Source organism: Exophiala dermatitidis (genome assembly GCF_000230625.1).
Source record: "Exophiala dermatitidis NIH/UT8656 unplaced genomic scaffold supercont1.2, whole genome shotgun sequence".
NCBI lineage: Eukaryota > Fungi > Ascomycota > Eurotiomycetes > Chaetothyriales > Herpotrichiellaceae > Exophiala > Exophiala dermatitidis.
In genome coordinates, this window is record NW_008751647.1 from 3,994,304 (window position 1) to 4,013,025 (window position 18,722).

Consider the following 18,722-nt stretch of genomic DNA (forward strand, 5'->3'; position numbering starts at 1 on the left):
TACGACCACCTAGATAGGTAGTCTTCTCTTTTTTCGAGGTGATGGATCAAGCAGCTACAATGTGATGGAATTTATAGTACTGTGGTCATGCACAGCAATGACATGCAACGTTAATATTCATGGGTATATATCTTTTGTAGAAAAATGAGGAAAAGTCATCCAATCTCTCTCGCAGAGGAAACAGTCCGACCACCCAAGGTTTTCGAGATAGATTTACTCGTACATATATATACACAGCGTTGCGAGATAAGTTCCAAGCTGCGAAGGTCGCGAGAGAAGAGAGCAATAGCAATGACAAAGATTCCGCTTGAACACAGGATACTCCAGGTTCTTATCGTCACAAGATGGGACGCGCAACCGGTGCTTCATTTCTCGCATGCATGAATGGATATGATATCAGCTTGGACAAGCCCTGATGTGTGTTAGGAATTCAAGCCGCGGGCGCGGATTCTGTGGTTGTGGCGGATCCGAGAGCCGACGGTGACTTCGACTTCTCTTTCTTGGCTGACTTCCCGGCCCGTTTTGCGGGCTTCTTGGCCATTTTGGACATATTTGAGACCGTGTTGCCTTTTGACGACTTGCTGGTCTTGATCTTGCCGGAATCCTTCCGTACCGATGGCTGTTTCCTCTTCTCCGTACCCTCTGTGGAATGCACGGCCTGCCGAAGAGCTTGAGCTTGAACTTGTATCTCAGCCTGCATTCCGGGCTTGGTGGTGCTGGTAGGATCCTTGCCCAGACGATCCGCCAGCTGCAAAGCTGCTTTGACAAAAGCATCGACATCAGGCTGTGTCAAAGTAGGAGGATGCAGAATCGATTGCTCGGCCAGTCGAAGTTCCTGTCTAGTTGCTTCCGTGCCAGTCAATGTAATGTGATCCAGGCAGAATTTGACCGGGTTCGCGGTTCGTTGCTGTTGCTGCTGCTTTGGCTTTCCATGTTGTTCTGGTCCAGCCGTACCAGAGGCGTTAGTCTCTGTTTCCACCGTCACTGTGACTTCGCGAGAGTCCACATCCATGACATCGACTGTGCGAAGGATATATGTGACTGTTCCTTTTTTGCTCCCTTTGTCGGTTGTAGTACTAGAAGTCGGAACTTCCTGTTGCTGCGATTGCTTTCTCTGCTTCTGTTTAGTAGGACTACCGACACTGTCGATCTTCTCGGAAACGCCTTTCATGCTGTCATGCACGGGCAGAGCGACAAAAGGCTGGAACAGCCAATCTCTAGGATCATCGGCCTCGGTTCTCGAAAAGTACCCTTTGATAGCACGGAGCAATGGAGTGTGTTTGGGATCTTTTCCCGTTCCGGCGCCGGGATACAAAAGGTCTTGCTTGAGCTGCTGGGTAATTCTGACATCCACGTGCTGGCTTGGACATAAGATGGTGAACGATTTACGATGGTGGACGACCGAAACCCTGGCAATGTCTAGAGGAGGTCTCTTCTTGCCGTGCTCAAGTTCCCCCGCGGTAACCAGGACTTCGAAAGTAGGCCAGCCGTGAGATTGTGATCCTGATCCGCTGGACGTCGGCGCAAATTCAAGGCGGAGCGTAAGTCGAGCGTCCGAGTCAACATCTTTCGCTGGCTTGGACGAGGCTGGATTCCAGTGCTTCATCAATGCAAGCTGTTGCACCAGGAAGGGGATCTGGCTTGTAAAGTATGGATTTCGCATCGGCTCCAATTTGATCGAGCTCGACGCTTGTTGCTTTTCGACGATGCTGGCTTGCCCTTGTTCCGGGGCAGTACGGTCCGCAGACCGACCTAAAGTCTTGCTGTCCGGTCTCGTGTGTATGTTGGAGCCTTCCTCCATCCTACCCGTCCTGTCCTTCGGCGGCTCCCGTAGTAATGCCTGGCCAAAATCCGCCGTGAGTTGAGCGTAGAGCTCATGTCGCGACTTTGATTTCTGCACCGCGCTGAGGGAACTGAGCCAGTCAGAAATTCTGCCTATCATTGAATCCAATGAGACCGTCCGTTCGGCATCAGAGTTGGAGATTTCATAAGAGCCCATGGAGTCCGGAGCAGAATCGGTCAATCTTGCCCAAGAAGACTGCACCAAGCCCGCAGTGTACTCCGGCGGGGTCGGAAATGGCTGCAGGGAACTCGACTCCATACTTGCTTGAGGCCATACATCGATTTCCTGAGCATGACATTCTTCCTCCAGTGCAAGTCTTATCTCGCGATGAGCCTGCTGTGCCAGGCGATGCTGCTCATTGTGTACGATCTTGATATGATCAGGCGCAAGGGCGATTTGCACATCAAACTTTTGCTGAACCGAATCAAGAAACTGTTTGACAGACTGTTTCAAAGCAGGATCCCTAGACATATCACCCACGGCGCCCTGAAGAGGTATTATGATAGGCTGGAGGTCTTTGACCAACCGCGAGATCCTTGCAAGAGCAGCAGCCGCGTTCGAGGGTACGCCAGCAACTCTGATGCGGGACTCTCGCCTGAAGAGATCGATCTGGACATCCAACTCCTCTGCAATCCGCTTCAACGGCTGACTCCGGTCCTTCAGCAAGTGTTCCAATCTGGCTTCATCGGGTATGTAAAGACTCAGACTTCTGCGCTTCGTCTTTGAGGACGAGGATTCCGTCACAGGCACTGTATACCCCCACACCTCTTCAACCAGATACTTGATTGTATCCGGCTTGTTTTGCCTATTGACGCGGTGGAATGCGTCCGTGGACAGCGCATTCTTGTGTTTGTACGCGATATACCGTCTCAACTGATCCAACTTGAATCCCTTGGCCAGACTGGATCGCAGTATTTCCCATTCCCTCACCTCCAATTGTCCGCGCTTTTTCTCAATTCCCGACGCCCGCACCACTTGTTCGATGTTTGCTACCAGCCCCTGGATGCTGAGTGGTTCTTGCTCCGAAGCGAGTGACTCGTGCAGACTCGGCCGGTCCTGGGATTCTTCCTCTTTCGGAACCTTTGGGATCCGGCGGTTTCGGGATGGGAGAATCAGCACTTCTGCTGGTTTTCCCAGCGTATTCACCCCGAGTTTGGCCGTCTGAGTCGGTCGCCATCGTCGGAAGCGGTAACCCTTCTCTGCGACTGGGTCATTTTGGGAATTCGTATTCAAGTCGCTTGATCCCTGGGGGGTGCTGCTTTCGGGTTGGTCTCCGGCTCGGTGGTCGTTGTCTTCATCCTGCTGAAGCTGAACCGCTGTATGACCCCGTCTTCGACCCGATGTAGAAACGACAGGATGCGGAGGTGCCTGCAGGGGCCCTTTATCGCGTAGTAGTCTTCGCTGGCATCGTAGGCAGACGTGCGACAATGCGGTCGTACGTGTTAACATATAGACGTCGATAGGGAGTAGGCCATGAAGGTGAGAGCCTGGCCGGAAACGGTCGTGGAAAAGTTCTCAATTGGCGAAATGCGTCGAAAGAGACATTGAAGCGACAATTTTACTCAAATGCAGGCGTCAAGTTGTCAATGGCTGGTTGGTTCACTTTCTATGTTGTACAGTCTTTTACACCCGGAGAAATAAAGTTGCAACTTGCGGCTTGAAGGGTCTTGAGCAGGCTTGGCAACACCAGACTCGAACGACGAGTTCAGCCTGATGGAGTTGAGCCTCGTTGACAGCCAGCCCTGCATTTACGAGTACCCTACATCTTGAAAGTGCTCTGCATGAATTACGCGGATGTTTGGGTGACATGTTGATTCAAGATCTGGATTTATGTTTTAATTTGCCCGGACCTCCCAACTACGTAGATCGTCCCTCAGCTCAAACTCGGAGAGTTCATGGAACGTTGGTCGACTTCTTCGCCGCTGTTCCTTCTGGCTTGCATGGACTTGTTGGTCGATGCTTGACCGTCCGCTCACAGCATTAGCCTGGGACGCCTGCACTTTGGGCGATCCGCCACTCCTTCCCCTGCCATGACCATAGCTGGCCATTTGAGGTGTCAGATGCTGCCGCGGAGTTGTCGGCCGCGGAGTTTCCTCGCTAGAGCTGCTAAGCATACTCTCCTCTCTAGGACTGAGTCCAGAGCGCTGATTTGACTTGGGGGTGTCGGGAAGGCGACCTCCGTCCCCTCCGGCGAAAATGTCCTCGATGAGCTTATCAGGAGGAAGCTCTCCGGCCTGACAGGCCCAAGTGGCAGATAGTGTCCGTCTGTAGATATCCTGGGCCTCGGACAATTCTCTCGTCTTGCTCGTCATGGCGGGAATGTCGTCCCCTTCTCCCACTTCTGCCGACAGAACGCCCGCAATTCCTCCAATGACCATGGCAGACCTCAGCGGAGGGGCGGTGAAATTCGTGTCGCCCTCCACCTGTTTCATCTTGATGCCAATCTTGAGTGTACTGTTCACCTTACTATCTTGTAGGAGGTACCTCCTCGTGATAGCGCCGTCATCGCCTTCGTCCTGCGGATTGCGATCGGCGGCATCTTCAGGCGGACGCGCATATTCTGCAAGGTTGAGTTTAACATTGCCTAGATGGACTCGGCTTCCGCCTCGTCCACCTTCGTGGAATTCTTGTATGACTTCGAAATGCAACCCTCGTTCCTGTAGCGCGCCGTTCTTGTCTATGGTCAGGCGAACACTGAACTCTTTCGTGTAGTCCCATGTCGCCTTGTGTTCGATGATTGGAGCCTTTTCCGTGCGGCCACGGTGCTCAGCCGCACTGGAGGAAGCAAGGTGCCATCTGACGCAGGCGGTCCCGTAGATTAGAGGGATGTTGGTGAGGTCAATGATGCGAAGGGTGAGATCGAATTTGGGCTAGATGAATCGATCGCAGTCAGTGGAAATGCGCACGCCTCGATGTCACATAGCAGCCACAGTACTGTACCTTTCTGTTCTTGGGGACTGTAAAGGCGAGGTTGTTCAGCGCTTGCTTCCGCAGCATGATCCTCGCAGGGTATGTACAAAGCCCATGATGGGAGGAAACAGAAACACAGGAAACTCACCAAAGGCCTGCATGGTGAGAGTGAGACGTCACTTTTCAGTAGTAGTCGCGGTGCGGCGGCGGTCGTTCACAGCGTCCACACACCTGGAATCACAGCCTGAGTGGGTTCCATCCATTTCCGGCCTCAAATTGACGCAGCATCATTGCGTAGATGCGCATGGAGCGGGATGGATAAAAGGGTCGAGAGATACAGCACCAGTGGGGAGAACAGCCGATAGCAAGATGGTGCTAGTACAATTCCTGCGCTGTGGCCACGTTTTGACGTCCAGACTATCGCCGAACTCCTGTTCGTTGCATTCAAGTTGACGCTCCCGGCTGGCTTCGGAGCTTCCACGGTCGATATGTTCAACTTCGATTTCTAATCTCTCAGCTGCAGAGCCCATGCATGCAAAAGATGCCACCAACAATAATCGGTGATTTAGTATAATACTACCTGAGGAGGGGTTTTGATGGTCGCCCGCCTATGTACATTGTATTGCTCCCACAGCGCTGCCCCTGTGGAAATCCAACCCCAGTCTACTAATAATACTGACATCGAATAATGGGTAACGCACTGTCTAGAATTTATGCACTTCCTCCTTGGTGTAGCCCAATTCCTTCAGGATCCCTCCCAGAGATCCCTGCGTCCAGCCGAATCCACCTTTGGCGCCCGCAACGCTCTCAACCATGGCTGGAGGCCCGGAAACCAGCACCTTGACGCTACGCTCGCTCGCCTTCTGGGGCATCACCTTGTTGAGGATTTCCTTGGTGACATAGCCTTTCTCGTAAAGGCCCTCGTTTTGCGGAGTGGTCTTGCTGATCGTGTAGATTCGGGAAAAGCGGCCAGGATACTTCTTTTCCAGCTCATCGAATTCATTCTTCAAGAGGATGTCCTCCTCGGAGTTGTTGGCATATACCAGTGCGATTTTGGTCTTGTCCTCTGGGTTCTTCAGGATAGCGCGGGTCAGCTGATAGATTGGAGTGATACCAGACCCTCCGGCAATAAAGGTCATGGCAGAGAATTGATTGGGCTTATAGTCGAATTCATGCAACGGCTTGAACAGTAGCGTCTCGCCAGGCTTCAACGAGTGCATCTTGCCCGACCCTTTGCCATTAGGGTATTTCTTCACCATGAATGTCACAGTTCCCGCCTGGTCTGTTGCATGGCATCAGTAAATCTGTGGCAATGGAGCAGATCTAAAGAGACACATACCGTTGTCACTGATGGGGGTATAGGGTCTGAAAACCGGGATCCATGCACCTTCAGGTGTGTGTCTGGTAAGGAGTGAGGCTGAACGAGTCATCAGTCATTGAAGTTACTACCATATTCAATCAGACCGCGACTTACTGATAGGGGCGAGGCCGGTGATTGATTGGTCGTCTGGCAATGCAAATGTCAAGCGTCGGACATTGTGGTTGACCATCTCGGCACTTTCCAGCTTGAGCTCGGTGAAGCCTTTCCACTGCATCTTCTTCAATGCCGCCTGGGCATCCGAGGGGAGAGACTCGGCGTGTGCGGTGTTGAACAAGGAAGACGCGTTATTCCTGTATTGGTAGCCGGCGTATGCCAGACCGGCTCCGGCCGCAGCGACCGCGGCCACTCTGACCGAAGGACGCATGTATGTGGCCATTCTAGCGGAGTTATAAGACGAAGGATGGAATCTGAGTAGTATAAAGCGTTGCTCGTAAAACGTCTGGGTTGATCGAGCCCTTGATATAGCCCTCAATGAGCAACCCCTAACTGGACCTGGGCGATGAAGTGATCGAAACGTCCTTATCGGACAACGTTGCAGACCGGGTTACCGACGACAGTTTGCAGCGCGCTCAATTAACCTGCTGAAAGAATTTATCGACGGCAAGGAGCGATGGAAGTCAAGAAGCTGCTATCGACGTTGACCTCGAAAAAGTGTACACACAGCTGTTTACAAAGGGGAACTTTTGTATGGACGTCCATGTCGGAGCCCGGTGAGGCCAACCGCCGATGTCAGCCGTCGAGCTCCAGCAAGTGGATCGTAGGGCTCCGAGTAAGGCAGTTTATTCGGCGTCTCAAATCCCTTACAGCCGTGGCTGAGGCGGAAGCTGTGGGTTAGTAGCCTGATATCTGCCACTACGAGTCCCCTAATACAGTCTACTACTGGAATCAAAACCGTGTCGCAAGTTGGCTTTGCCCGTACGTTGTATGCCATGCCTGAGGCCCTTTTTGGAGTTTTTTTGAGGCTTACCTCAGCTTCTAAAAATAACTTGTATATCGCCTGCCAATGTACTTTGGCCCGGCCGGCCTGAGCTTTGTCATTCTTTCCATCCACCTGGCCTACCTCTGAACGTCGCAAGGCTGTCTTATACTCTGAAAAGGGTTCAATGTTGGCTTCCACGTTCGCTTGCAGCGGTGGCTTCACGAAGATTGAACACGGGGATTAGTATCCTTTCCAGCGTACCTCAACCCACCTGTAAAGCCGTCTCAGCGCATAATGTGCTGCACGGCGGTTAACCAGAGCGCTCCGAGTATCACGACGATGAGGGGAATGACAGCCATCAGCGGTACTCAATAATCCACGCGAGCGCGCACACTGCCCATGGACTGCGGTCTGCTTGCGATTGAATCGCTGAAACCTCGCTGCTGGGGTAATTATCTACAGCACACCAACTTCTATATATGGAGAGCTGTTGATGTTCAAGCAAAGGATTTTCACGATGGCCGCTTTTGGCACGGAACATTGAGCCCCAAATCACCTTGTCCCCCTTCACGAATGACAGTTGAAGGCTACCAGGAAGCACTGCATGTACGTCAGGCGTACGACCAATCCCGGATGGTTTGACCCGAATTGGCATGATAATCGCCGGCTATACAGCGTGATTTCTGTTATGCGGTGGTCGACTTGATCGAGCACGAACCGCTGCGTCCTCTTGTGCACCCGCCGGCCATGATAAGTCGGACAGTACTAGTCATGCTCTGCACCCAACCGGTATATGTAGCGCCACGGGGACGCGCGTTGGTACTCATCGAAGGTGTCCCTGCCCCCTATCCGTGTTTCCAAATGACATCGATGATCCGAGGTGGCCGACATCAGGTCATTAACGCTGAGACTCGCAAGAAAGAGGTAATCTAGACAGTTAAACGGAGTTGCAGCCGTAGCCGCTGGGATTCGTCTGCACACAGGCATTTGACAGGAGAAGGGCATTAATCGGGACCGCTCGGAAACAAGTGCATCGGCGTCGAATACTCCCGGATCTGTTTATGCTTCATGGCATCAGAGAAGAAGGCATCTCCAGGGACACTGCCAGAAACGTGCTCTGGGAGCAGAAGTTGCGGGGTTTGGTAAGGACGATCGCATTGTCACTGCAACGGCGTCTCCGGCCAACGTAGGTTAGGTAGGAATTCAGTCGAACCGGAAGTTCAGCTGTTCAAGGGCAAGTTTGGGGCCGCAGCCGCCTCTTGGCGGGGTTTTTACACAGCCACAGCCACGTCCACATCCACCTTCAAAGCCACAAAGGCACTGGCAATCGCAGCCACCGGCCCTGCAGCGTTGGCCAACTTTGGGCGTCGCATGCGGTTCAAGTTCACACTTGCTTGGGAAAACATCGCGTCCGCCGTTGCTAGTCCTGCGCCTGGTCGCCGTGCTCCATTTGGGATCTTCGTCGGCTCGCATATTGATCAGTATCGGCGTTGGCTTCGTCATCGTCTGGTTTACTCTGCCTGAAACATGCAGCAGACGGATCGGAGGCGATACTCGGCGGCTGCTGGAACTTGTAGGTTTCCTGTTCATGATTCCGGTCGAGAAAGGTGGCGGACACCACCCTTTGTCACATGATGCTGGGCGATAGCCATCTGGAGGCTTTGTGCCCAATGAGCTGGTGTAGCAGGGATGTTTTCACAGAGTGCCACAGGAATATCCACTGCCACCGGCCAATTCAAACGCAGAACAGTCCTTTGACCAGGATCACCTCAGCTCTGTTCCGCCCGCTAGCTCGGGCGGATTTGCAAACTTGCACACCAACGACCACCACATGCCAACGACTGGCCATGCTACGGCCATCTTCCCAGCCATCGTTACCTTCGAGTTAATAGGAAGTGGCCTCAATTGGTCTGAATGGGTCAGTCTGCTCTCAACTCTGTTCTCCCGCGTGCAGAAATTCCGGGAGCCTACTTTGATCCCTTGAAACGGCCGAGTCGTACCACTTGCTTGGGTTTGCAAATGGCGTCTTGAGTTGTATATGGGCTCTCCACCTTATGAGACAGCGGCAACAGGTTGGAGTCGACAAGGTCAATAAGCTCCGATCGTGCTTCCACGAACGCACCAACGGAATGGCGTTCATAACGTGTCCCTCCTGCAGTCTCCGACGGTGGGGAGAGGATGCTTCGACGGGGTGGTTTCAGCGTTCAGAAGACACCAGAAGCCTACATTTCAGAGTTCTCCGGATGCATCGACGAAGAGCCATCCGCTACGATGAGCGGGCCTGCAGTGCGCATGGAGTACGCTCAATCGTGAACGCAGGTACATGACGCTAGGAACAACTAGAGGACGTGGGCGTCCAATCTGCTTTAACAAATGGCCAAATTGTCCCTCTGAATGGGGAATTCACGGTAGGTCGTGCTTCGTTCGTTCGGGCCCAGCCGTGGTCAACGACTTCAGTCAGTCCCGGGCCGCCACTTGTTACTAGCTGGTCAGGGGCCTTTCGGAGGTGGAAACGTGGACATATGATGGGGTTGCGCCTCAATCCCACCTTAAGTAGGTAATTCGACGGATTTTTGATAAGAATGATATTGGCAATCATCACAATGTGCGACCCGGCCAATGTGGGAGATTTCGAGAAGAATCTCACTGAAGAGCACCCACCAGTAAAAGCTCACCGAGGAACATGATAGACAGGGGACGACGGGACGAGAGCGTCGATCTTGCATATGCAGGCAAGTAATTCTGTTTCGGGCGCTGTGATCGCGGCTGATGAGGGACAGGACGAGAACCTGGCCGAGCTGGACATGTAAGAGCATCTGATCGAGCGGCCAGTGAAATGGCCGCCATGATGGAGTCTGGGCCGGAAGTTGTCCAGCCTGCAGTAGCCTCGACGCAGCCGTATACCTGAGTAGGTATTGTTGCTGGGGACTTGGTCTAAGTTTACAATCGCAAACAGGGGTGGGAAGAGACAAGCGAAGTACAGTACGTGGGAGAAGAAGTGGTAGACTAGAGTGGCTTCTGGAGCGGTGGGACTGATGGGACCGGTAGTGGCTACAGTATCAGCAGGACTTGTCGGAAAGCAGTGTAGGTAGCGGTAGTACATAACATTCTACCAGAAGCCCGAGGAAAAGAGGATTGAGGGATGGCGCAGGCGCAGACCTGGATGTGGACGTGGATGTAGGCGCAGTGCATGCGGAAGCGGCAGCAGTAATGCAGGCAAAAGCACGAAACAAGGCGAGGCCGACGAGAAGCGAGGACGGATGATGCCAGCGTACAGCAACTCCAACGCTTTTTGCCTCCTCCGCCTCAGCTCCGGCTTTCCGTAAGGTAGTTTAGGTACACTGCACGGCGCTGGCAGCTTAGTAAGTAGTACAATCCACCAGCAGTGGGCACTACTACCAGTGCACTGGCGGTACTTCGCCGCTGACTCCGACAGTTCCTCGCCCACCGCCCACAACCAGGCTGAGTGCCAGTAGTAGTAGTACCTAGGTGAGTGGGATACCAGTACCTGTGAGTACCAGCGTGACTAGTCCTGCCACTGCAGTTCCCTGCAAACCCTGATGGAGCAGTTTCCCATCTTTCCTCCTCCTCCGTCCAGGCTGCTGTCGCCTCGCCCGCTGCACGGCTCCATCGCTCTGCATGTCGCCTACTGCGCCTGACCGGCCAGGTCCCATCTTTAGCTCTCACACCTCCCACCTATCAGTGATGCTCATGACCTCTTTTCTCTCTGTCTCTTGATATAAGGTACGGCTCTCTCCTCCTTCGACCCTCTCCTTGCCCTTTTCGTCACTCCCCGCTTAAGCCGCCCACCCTCCCTCTTCTCGCCGCTACCCTCAATCTACACCTCACCCACGACTCTTTCTCTCTACAAGGCGCGCAAACAATATCCTTGGGCGGGCGACGGCCTACATTTTTTGACTTCTATTTACCCTCCTCTCTTTATTCTCTCCGCTTTGTTTCTGGCTGGTCAGCCTTCTATTTGTCCCCGAATGTCCTGTTGAAAGTCGCCCCAACAACTCAACCACAAAGATAAATCATAATGCCGACGATATTATTACCTGCTTCTGCTGCCGCTTTTGCGCCGCGGTCGACGTGCAACGTTGTGCTGAACACGAAGGTGGAACCATGGTTGACGGCCACGCTGAAGAGAATCAACAAGATCAAGCGTCCTCTCAACAGTGTCCTCCAACATACCCGATGTTTGACCGAGACTCTCTCCTCCCCCAACGCCATCTGGTTGTTATGTTCCATCATGGTGCCTAAAGCGCCAGAGACGGAGTTGCGGAAAGACTCGAATCCGCTAGTGGAAGCCTTGTTCAACTACCAATTAATCCATGTCGAGGCGTATGTAGTCCATGTTGACATGGTCTCGCAGAATGAGGTCGCCTTGAAACTGACGGCAGACACCATCGATTCGCTGGTCGAGTACCACAAGTCAGTCTTCTCGGTCGATACCGCCGCCAACACCTGGACCTGGTCGGACAAGGAGCAACAGCTGAAGAAACTTCAGGAGGAGTTTGTACAAGCCGCCAACAAGTTTGTCTATCGAACAAGTGCTCTCGTTCTAGAGGGCATGGAGGAGGAAGGGGCGGGAGAATTGCTGTGTAGCCGGAGTGAAGAAGTTCGCGCGGCCATCATGGGCCTCTATGTGCCACTTCTGCCTCCTCCGCCCAAGATTGTCGATGTCATCCGGCCAACTCCCCTGCTGCCGAGTTCCACGTGTACGGAGCAGTGGTGGCCACCGCAGCATCTGCAATCACTCCAGTCCGCACCCGTTGAGCCGTGGAAGGTTGTCCCCTCAACACCCAGCCCGGTCTCGTCGTGTGACTCAAGCCACAATATCTGGGCGAGTGTGGGTATGCACGACATACAACTGCCATCTCCCACTCCTTCCTTCAGTCAACCTTACACCTCGGCGACGTTCAGCGCACCGCAGTTCTACAGTGCTCCCGCGTACAATTCTCCGGCGTACAGTTCTCCGGCAGCAGTCTCTTCCTTCCAGCCACTGCCTCTTCCCAGCATGTTGGCTCAACAGCCCTGCAGCACCTCTGCGAGCCTGAGTACATTCGGTTGGGATCGATATCAGGAATACACGATGCCATATGCAACCGCCATGTGACAGATGGATGTCCGGTCAGGCTGTTACCAGCCTACACGATATCACGTCTAATAATGGCGGAGAGCCCGATATTCCTCCCGACCACTTGTCCACTTTCGGCAGCAGGCGGCACACATGGGTATTGAACTCGTCGGCATTTGCATCAGGAGTTGTTCATTGACATTTAGCGACACAAGGATACCACTACGCATTGCATTGTTACGGGACATTGGGGATGATTGGAAGGAAGTCTGATTTCAGCAAGCGTTGCGCATTTTGATTTGTCTATTTTGTCTGCATGTTTTGTCCCTTTTGCGCAATCTAGCACAGCGGCAGGTCGGCTGGTTGGAATACATGATATCCCTGGGTTGGATACCGTCCCACATTTTCCCAAGATTGGAATGCCTCGCGGCAACTTTGCAAACGGGGGATATATGCCGGGATATTCAGTTTTACGAGCCGTGGTGATTGCCATACTCGTATTGCATGGGGCAGGACCTCATCAGTCAGGGTTGGCTTACCAGTTCATGCGGGGCCTTGTTGTTCACTGGATGGAAACATCCCTGCGTGGACGACGGCATAGGTGGCGCGGCATTGCATCAGGTTATGGAACGCCCGTCGCCTAATTGCACAACTCAGGTTGAGTGTCACGGGACGCCTTCGTCAGCGTACATTGCTTTGATGCCTGTGGCAGAAGCAATGGCCAGTCTTGTCCGTGACTTGACCGGCCACAGTTGACGATAGGGGTTCAGTGGCTCTCATCCCGGGGCGTGTTGTGTTCATAGGATCATCTCCTATGTCTTCGGCCTGGTGCCGGAGAAGCCTCACATCCACTGAGTGGAGAGGAATCAGATGCTGGCAATTGAAGGTCATTGACCCATACATAAAGATAATCCAAATAAATACAGATATCTCTTTCGCCAGTTTTGTTTTTCGGATCAGATCCTCTCCCAGGAGATCTGGAGTGCGGAGTGTGGAGTGATCGGTCCACATCTGATGAAGATCATGATGAAGCATAAAATAATTGTAAAATAATAATGCGGACACGAGCCACAGGCGCCACAGAAGCCACAAGAAGCACAGCGGACGAGCCCAATAAATGACGTGCCGATGACGATAGCGAAACTCGAGGCCTGCACAAGCAAGGTTCAAGTTGCATAGAATCTCCATAGAAGCTGTGATAGTATCAGCATAATAATGCATCCACCATAGCCAGTGACACTGCACTTCAAGTCTCTGCAGAACTACTAGAATTTCTCTACTTTCTGCCAGCAACGTGAATTCTGCTGAATCTCCAGTTGGAATCACTTTCTGCCGCTTGACCGTCACGCGCTTCCCTGGGATACTACAAGTACCCAAGGCGAACCATCTGCGGTTGATTGAACCTCGTGCCCCTCCTCCTCCTCCACCATGGCTTTAGCTTGACAACTCTGTAAACGTCTCAGAATTGCAAGGTCAGCTTCCCTGTCTTCGAACCAGCCATTGAAGGGTCTCTTTGACCATGGCCGATCTCCATTCCTCGTTAAAAGCACTTGGCCCCTGCAACTGGTCGGACATCCCGCAGCAAAAGGACGAACTCGATCAGTTTTTAGCCGACCTCTTCGAAAATTCCCAATGTATCGTCGAATCCGTGCCTATTCCCGACCCCGATCCTTCGCTCGGCAAAGATGGTGTCAGTACAAACGGCGCAGTGGCGTCCAAAGCCTCAGAGATCGTTGCTTCACCCGCTCGAAGTCCTCCACCCGCCCAGGAATATGCAGCTCTCCAGAAAGAGTGGGGGAAACAGATCAAGCTTAAGCCACAAGAAAATCCTCTAGGTTTGGCTGTTTATAAATGTCCGGGCAAGGATGGCAAAGGGGCTTGGTTTGCTAGGAGAAGTGTGCATGAAGGATTGGGGTTCAGTCGCTTCAAGCGGGCATTTGAGCGAGAATTTCCCACATCGTTAGATGTAAAAGGGTCTCCTGGCGAAGGGAACATCAGAGGAATCGGCGCGGAGACCAGGGTTGAAGAGATCACGGTTCCAAATCGAGGCAAAATCGAGGTTTATCAGCTCAGCGCCCAATTCCCGGGGCCGACCACGCCCAGAGACTTTGTCACACTTCTTATCACTTCCTCCAGGGCACTCAAGCCCCATGGAGAAGCTGAAAAGAAGCCTGAACTATCCCCACGGCACTATATGATCATCTCCAAACCTTGCAATCACCCGAAGACACAACCTAGGGACGGTTTCATTAGAGGACAGTATGAATCCGTGGAGTTCATTCGGGAAATACCAAGAAAGCTCAAAAGCACCACTTCATCCACGGATTTGTCACGGCTTAGTCGCGAACAAGAACGAACGCCGGCTCAGCAACACAAGGATGACGGTGAGCGGCAACACGACAACGGCCATCTAACAGTCGACAATAAGCGGTCGGCTGCCCGATCACTGTCTCCCGGAGCCAGAAAGAGGAGTGCAACGGTGGGCGTTCTGGGCGAGCCACAGAAAAGCAAGGATGCGGGTGAACACTATGACCCCGAGCAAAATCCTGTGGAATGGATCATGGTCACACGTAGTGATCCCGGCGGCAGTGTGCCCCGGTGGATGGTGGAAAGAGGCACACCAGCGAGCATTTGTGCGGACGCCGTCAAGTTTTTGGACTGGGCATGTCAACGAGATGATGACGAGGACCCTTCGGAAAGGGGTCAGTCGAGGCCTGATGCGAACCGGCGGGAGAGCTTTGCAAGCTGGGAGGCCAACGGTACTCTTGCAGGGATCAGAGAACAGGAAGGAAGCCTTTCGGCCGTTGCTGATGACCAGTCACAAGCATCGGCTACAGACGCAAGAGCACATCAAGAAACGGCATCGGAAGGAAAAAGCAGCGATGAATCTTCTCAACAGTCACCTGCATCTCCTTCAAATCTACTGGGGACTGTGGCCGAAACTTTGGGCGCTTATGCACCGCAGGTCGTCCGGGACCATCTCCCGATTGCAACGCCCAGATCCGGGTCTTCAGCTGAACCAACGCAATCCGATGAACAACATGACCCGACCCGGCTTGACGCACAGGCAAGTGCCAAGCGTGAGACTGAAAACAACGATGCGGCATCCACCATCTCCAACACGTCGTTTGCATCTGCGGATTCCCACATCAGCTCGGTCGATTCGCGTTCGGTGTCGTCCAAATCTCTCTCGGGTCGCCCAGAAAGTCAACTCCTGCAACAACATGACAAGGAAATTGCAAAACTAGCAGAACAGAAAGCTGCCCTGGAAGAAAGGTTCCAACAGCAGAAGGAAAAGATAATCAGTCAAGCCCACAAAGACACAGAAAAAGAACAACAAGCATTGAAGAAGGCCGAGGCCAAGCATGAGCGAGAGCTGAAGAAACAAGAGGAGAAACACCGCAAGGAGATTGCCAAGCTGGAGCAGAAGAAGCAGAAAGAAGCCAAGAAACTAGAGGAGAAGAAGCGGAAACAACAGGACAAAGACGAAAAGGCTCGACTGATTCGTGAGCGAGACGAGGCCCGAGCGGAGCTCGATTTGTTGAAGAAAGAGCAAGAAATCTATATCCGTCAAATCGGCGAACTGCAGAAGGAGAATACCATGTTGGTCGCCCGGATCGGAAAGCTCGAGGGTAGTTCATCGTCTATCGATAGTCCGCCTTCGAGTCAGCGGGTCAGAGCCATGACAGCTGAGGCTGAAGGTGGTCGGAGTAGGAGTTCGAGCCTTCTCGGGCTGAAGAAGAAGAAGAACCATGATAACGATCAAAATAGCAACAAGGCAGGCAGGAGCAGCGCGGGGTGATGTTACTGTATGAGGATCTATGATCTATGAGGGATGAAGGATGAAGGATATGAAAACGATCACGTCGCTGAGGCAGGCAGCAAAGCGAAGCTTTTGCATTTAGGGCTTGTTCATTGCTGGTACTCAACATCCATAGGTATTGTTTGATCTGAAGCTAGTGAGTGGCGTACAGCGAAAAGATGTGCCGCCAAACCTAGTAGACCGTGAGATATCATCATTGCTGTTCAAAACCTCGGATCGGATCGTAATCGACCCTCATGAGTCGTATTAATGAAAATAAAGTACTCCAACCTCAGCTCGTGGCGGCATCGAAGCTGGCAGGATGAGTGACGTGCAGGCCCCAATGCCCTATGTTGCTTCACTCCCCGGACAATTGCCAGTACTACATACTATGTTAGCAGTGGTGGGTAAATTTCCCTTGCATGATTTTCCATCTTCCAATGTTTCTGCAATGGAACGAATCGAGGTGTTTGTTGCAGGCGTTATACACCGTTTGTAGGGGATGTAATAATGCACAACGGCAGGCTTGCATGGCACCCGCTACCTCAGCTATGCGCGTTGTACGCGTCTACGAATTGTCAACCCTTGGTCTCATTGTTAGGTAGGTTCGCTGAACTAACTTAAACGCGGGTCAAGTGCCAGCCAGCTTCTTGTATAAGCTTTTGGACAACCTCGGAAATGGATCGTCCGAATCCCCCACTCGGCGCGATTTCAAGGTTGGAGATGCAGTTAGTAGTAGTAGTAGTAGTAGTGACATGATAAGCAATCCACTTTGAGGCCGAACTACAACATTGTTTGGCTGCCTGGAGATAGACCATCGTGGAGATATCCGGCCATGCCACGCCTTCTGTCAATTGTGATTGACAAGACACACACCACGCTCCCCAGGGATAAAAGTACTAAGGTAAGTTATATAGGTGGGGAGGACGAACACATCGTCGGTCGGTTTTGTGCATGACGGTGGTGTTGCAACAGAACAAATCAGCGACCGCTATATATATACTGCACATACTGTGCAAGTGCAGTCAAGTTTGAGGATCTGAAGTGAAGCCAAGTGAAGAGACCAGACCTTTCAAAATGTCGTTCCCCCACCCCAACCCCATGCCATCATACTGGCTGTCCGAGTCGGATTCCGATCTTTCCAAACACCGAACGACAGAGATGCTCCCACAGGAGGCAGACGTCGTGGTCATTGGGTCAGGATACAGCGGCGCCGCGGCGGCATATTACATTTTACAGGAAGATGAGAGCGCCGACTCCGACCTCAACTCCAACGCCAAAGCAGAAGGCAAACCAAAAGTGCTCATACTCGAAGCACGCGATGCATGTTCAGGAGCAACGGGCCGAAATGGCGGCCACATCCTGCCCAACCCGTACTTCAGCGAGGCGAAGAACGAGGAACGATACGGTCCACAGACCGCTCAAGAACTGACCGCGTTCGAAATCCAGCAGGTCTTTGATGTGAAGAGGCTGGTGGAAAAGGAAAACATCGACTGCGACTTTGAGTTGACTCGGGCGATTGGTGTGTTTTTGGATCGTCGCGAAGCCGAACCCACGGTCGCGGCGTATAAAGATTTAAAGAAGCGGGGGTACGGCTTTCCGGATGATCTGCATTTCATTTCGGACCAAAAAAAGGCGGAACAGGTGTCTGGAGTCAAGGGGGCGCTTGTGGCGTTTAGCCATACGGCTGCTTCGTTGTGGCCGTATAAACTGGTCATGCATCTCTTGAGGCGGTGTTTGGATATGGGGGCGAATGTGCAGACTCATACGCCTGTTGTGGGGATTGATAGAGCCAGTGATGGTTCTGGTGGCTGGATCGTCAAAACACCCCGCGGATCGATCCAGACATCCAAAATCATCGTCGCCACAAACGCATATCTGCCTGCCCTGCTGCCTGAATTCAAGGACAAAATCGTTCCAGCCAGAGGAATCGCCTGTCGAATCGCGGTCCCAGAAAATCCAAACAGACCAGCGCCCCATCTCAACAACTCATACACCATCCGTTTCGGCCCCCAGGAATACGACTACTTGATTTCCCGGACCGACGGCAGCATTGTCGTCGGCGGGGCCAAGCAGCGCGTCTTGCTCAATGATGCCTATTGGCAGAACAACACGGATGATTCACAGTTGATTCCTGGTGCGGCTGGGTATTTTGACGGATATATGCAGAGGCTGTTTCATGGGTGGGAAGACTCAGGAGCGAAAGTCACGCATATTTGGACTGGTGTTATGGGATATTCGGCTGATTTGATGCCGTGGGTGGGCGAGGTGCCTGATGAACAGGGGGTTTATGTCTTGGCTGGATACACTGGACATGGTATGCCTCGTATCTTGGGTTGTGCAAAGGCGATTGCTGCTTTGGTGAGGGGTGAAGTGAGGTCGATGGAGGAGACGGATGTGCCGGCGCCGTATTGGATCACGGCGGATAGGATGGCTAGGACGGACAATGTTGCGAGGGAGTATATGGCTGGATCGAGGCCGGCGAGGGCGTCGCTCTGAGAGAGTGACAGAGAGGGAGGGAAAGAGAGATATATACTGGCACTATACTTGCTGTGACTCAATGTTGGTGTACATCTTGGACCTGTCAGACAGGCAGCTATACAGTCGCTTTATTGTTTATGTCTTCAGTCGGTCGGTCAGTATGCTGCGGACAGTCATACCCCCTGGGCCTGGGCTGGTACTACTAGTACTCCAGACGGGCGGCCGAAGCATATTTCCTTTGATGCCACTAATAGCCCACAGTACTAGTAAGTCGGGGCTTTTAGGAGGCCAAAAGACGCCGATATG

At 52.7% G+C, this 18,722-nt stretch overlaps 7 protein-coding genes across 7 annotated transcripts; 3 read left to right on the top strand and 4 right to left on the bottom strand.

The window, feature by feature from the left end:
- Positions 1-34: 34 nt before the first annotated feature.
- Positions 35-3,452, bottom strand: HMPREF1120_02896 (uncharacterized protein). Its single transcript, XM_009156944.1, has one exon. The coding sequence runs from the start codon at positions 3,290-3,292 to the stop codon at positions 431-433; it is 2,862 nt and encodes a 953-aa protein (XP_009155192.1). The 5' UTR covers positions 3,293-3,452; the 3' UTR covers positions 35-430.
- Positions 3,453-3,678: 226 nt separating this feature from the next.
- On the bottom strand, positions 3,679-4,914 carry HMPREF1120_02897 (uncharacterized protein; the record flags this gene model as incomplete). The annotated part of the gene is made up of 3 exons (XM_009156945.1): positions 3,679-4,713; positions 4,784-4,800; positions 4,902-4,914. The coding sequence occupies 3 exons, from the start codon at positions 4,912-4,914 to the stop codon at positions 3,679-3,681; spliced, it is 1,065 nt and encodes a 354-aa protein (XP_009155193.1).
- A 543-nt stretch (positions 4,915-5,457) lies between these two features.
- On the bottom strand, positions 5,458-6,510 carry HMPREF1120_02898 (cytochrome-b5 reductase; the record flags this gene model as incomplete). Its single annotated transcript, XM_009156946.1, has 3 exons — positions 5,458-6,035; positions 6,093-6,170; positions 6,228-6,510. 3 exons carry the CDS (start codon positions 6,508-6,510, stop codon positions 5,458-5,460), a joined length of 939 nt encoding a protein of 312 aa, XP_009155194.1.
- Positions 6,511-7,060: 550 nt separating this feature from the next.
- HMPREF1120_02899 (uncharacterized protein) lies at positions 7,061-9,977 on the bottom strand. The gene has a single exon (XM_009156947.1). The coding sequence runs from the start codon at positions 8,641-8,643 to the stop codon at positions 8,257-8,259; it is 387 nt and encodes a 128-aa protein (XP_009155195.1). The 5' UTR covers positions 8,644-9,977; the 3' UTR covers positions 7,061-8,256.
- A 1,115-nt stretch (positions 9,978-11,092) lies between these two features.
- HMPREF1120_02900 (uncharacterized protein) lies at positions 11,093-12,172 on the top strand (the record flags this gene model as incomplete). The annotated part of the gene is made up of 1 exon (XM_009156948.1): positions 11,093-12,172. The coding sequence occupies one exon, from the start codon at positions 11,093-11,095 to the stop codon at positions 12,170-12,172; it is 1,080 nt and encodes a 359-aa protein (XP_009155196.1).
- A 1,480-nt stretch (positions 12,173-13,652) lies between these two features.
- On the top strand, positions 13,653-15,935 carry HMPREF1120_02901 (uncharacterized protein; the record flags this gene model as incomplete). The annotated part of the gene is made up of 1 exon (XM_009156949.1): positions 13,653-15,935. One exon carries the CDS (start codon positions 13,653-13,655, stop codon positions 15,933-15,935), a length of 2,283 nt encoding a protein of 760 aa, XP_009155197.1.
- Positions 15,936-17,012: 1,077 nt separating this feature from the next.
- Positions 17,013-18,434, top strand: HMPREF1120_02902 (uncharacterized protein; the record flags this gene model as incomplete). The annotated part of the gene is made up of 1 exon (XM_009156950.1): positions 17,013-18,434. The coding sequence occupies one exon, from the start codon at positions 17,013-17,015 to the stop codon at positions 18,432-18,434; it is 1,422 nt and encodes a 473-aa protein (XP_009155198.1).
- Between the last annotated feature and the right edge of the window lie 288 nt (positions 18,435-18,722).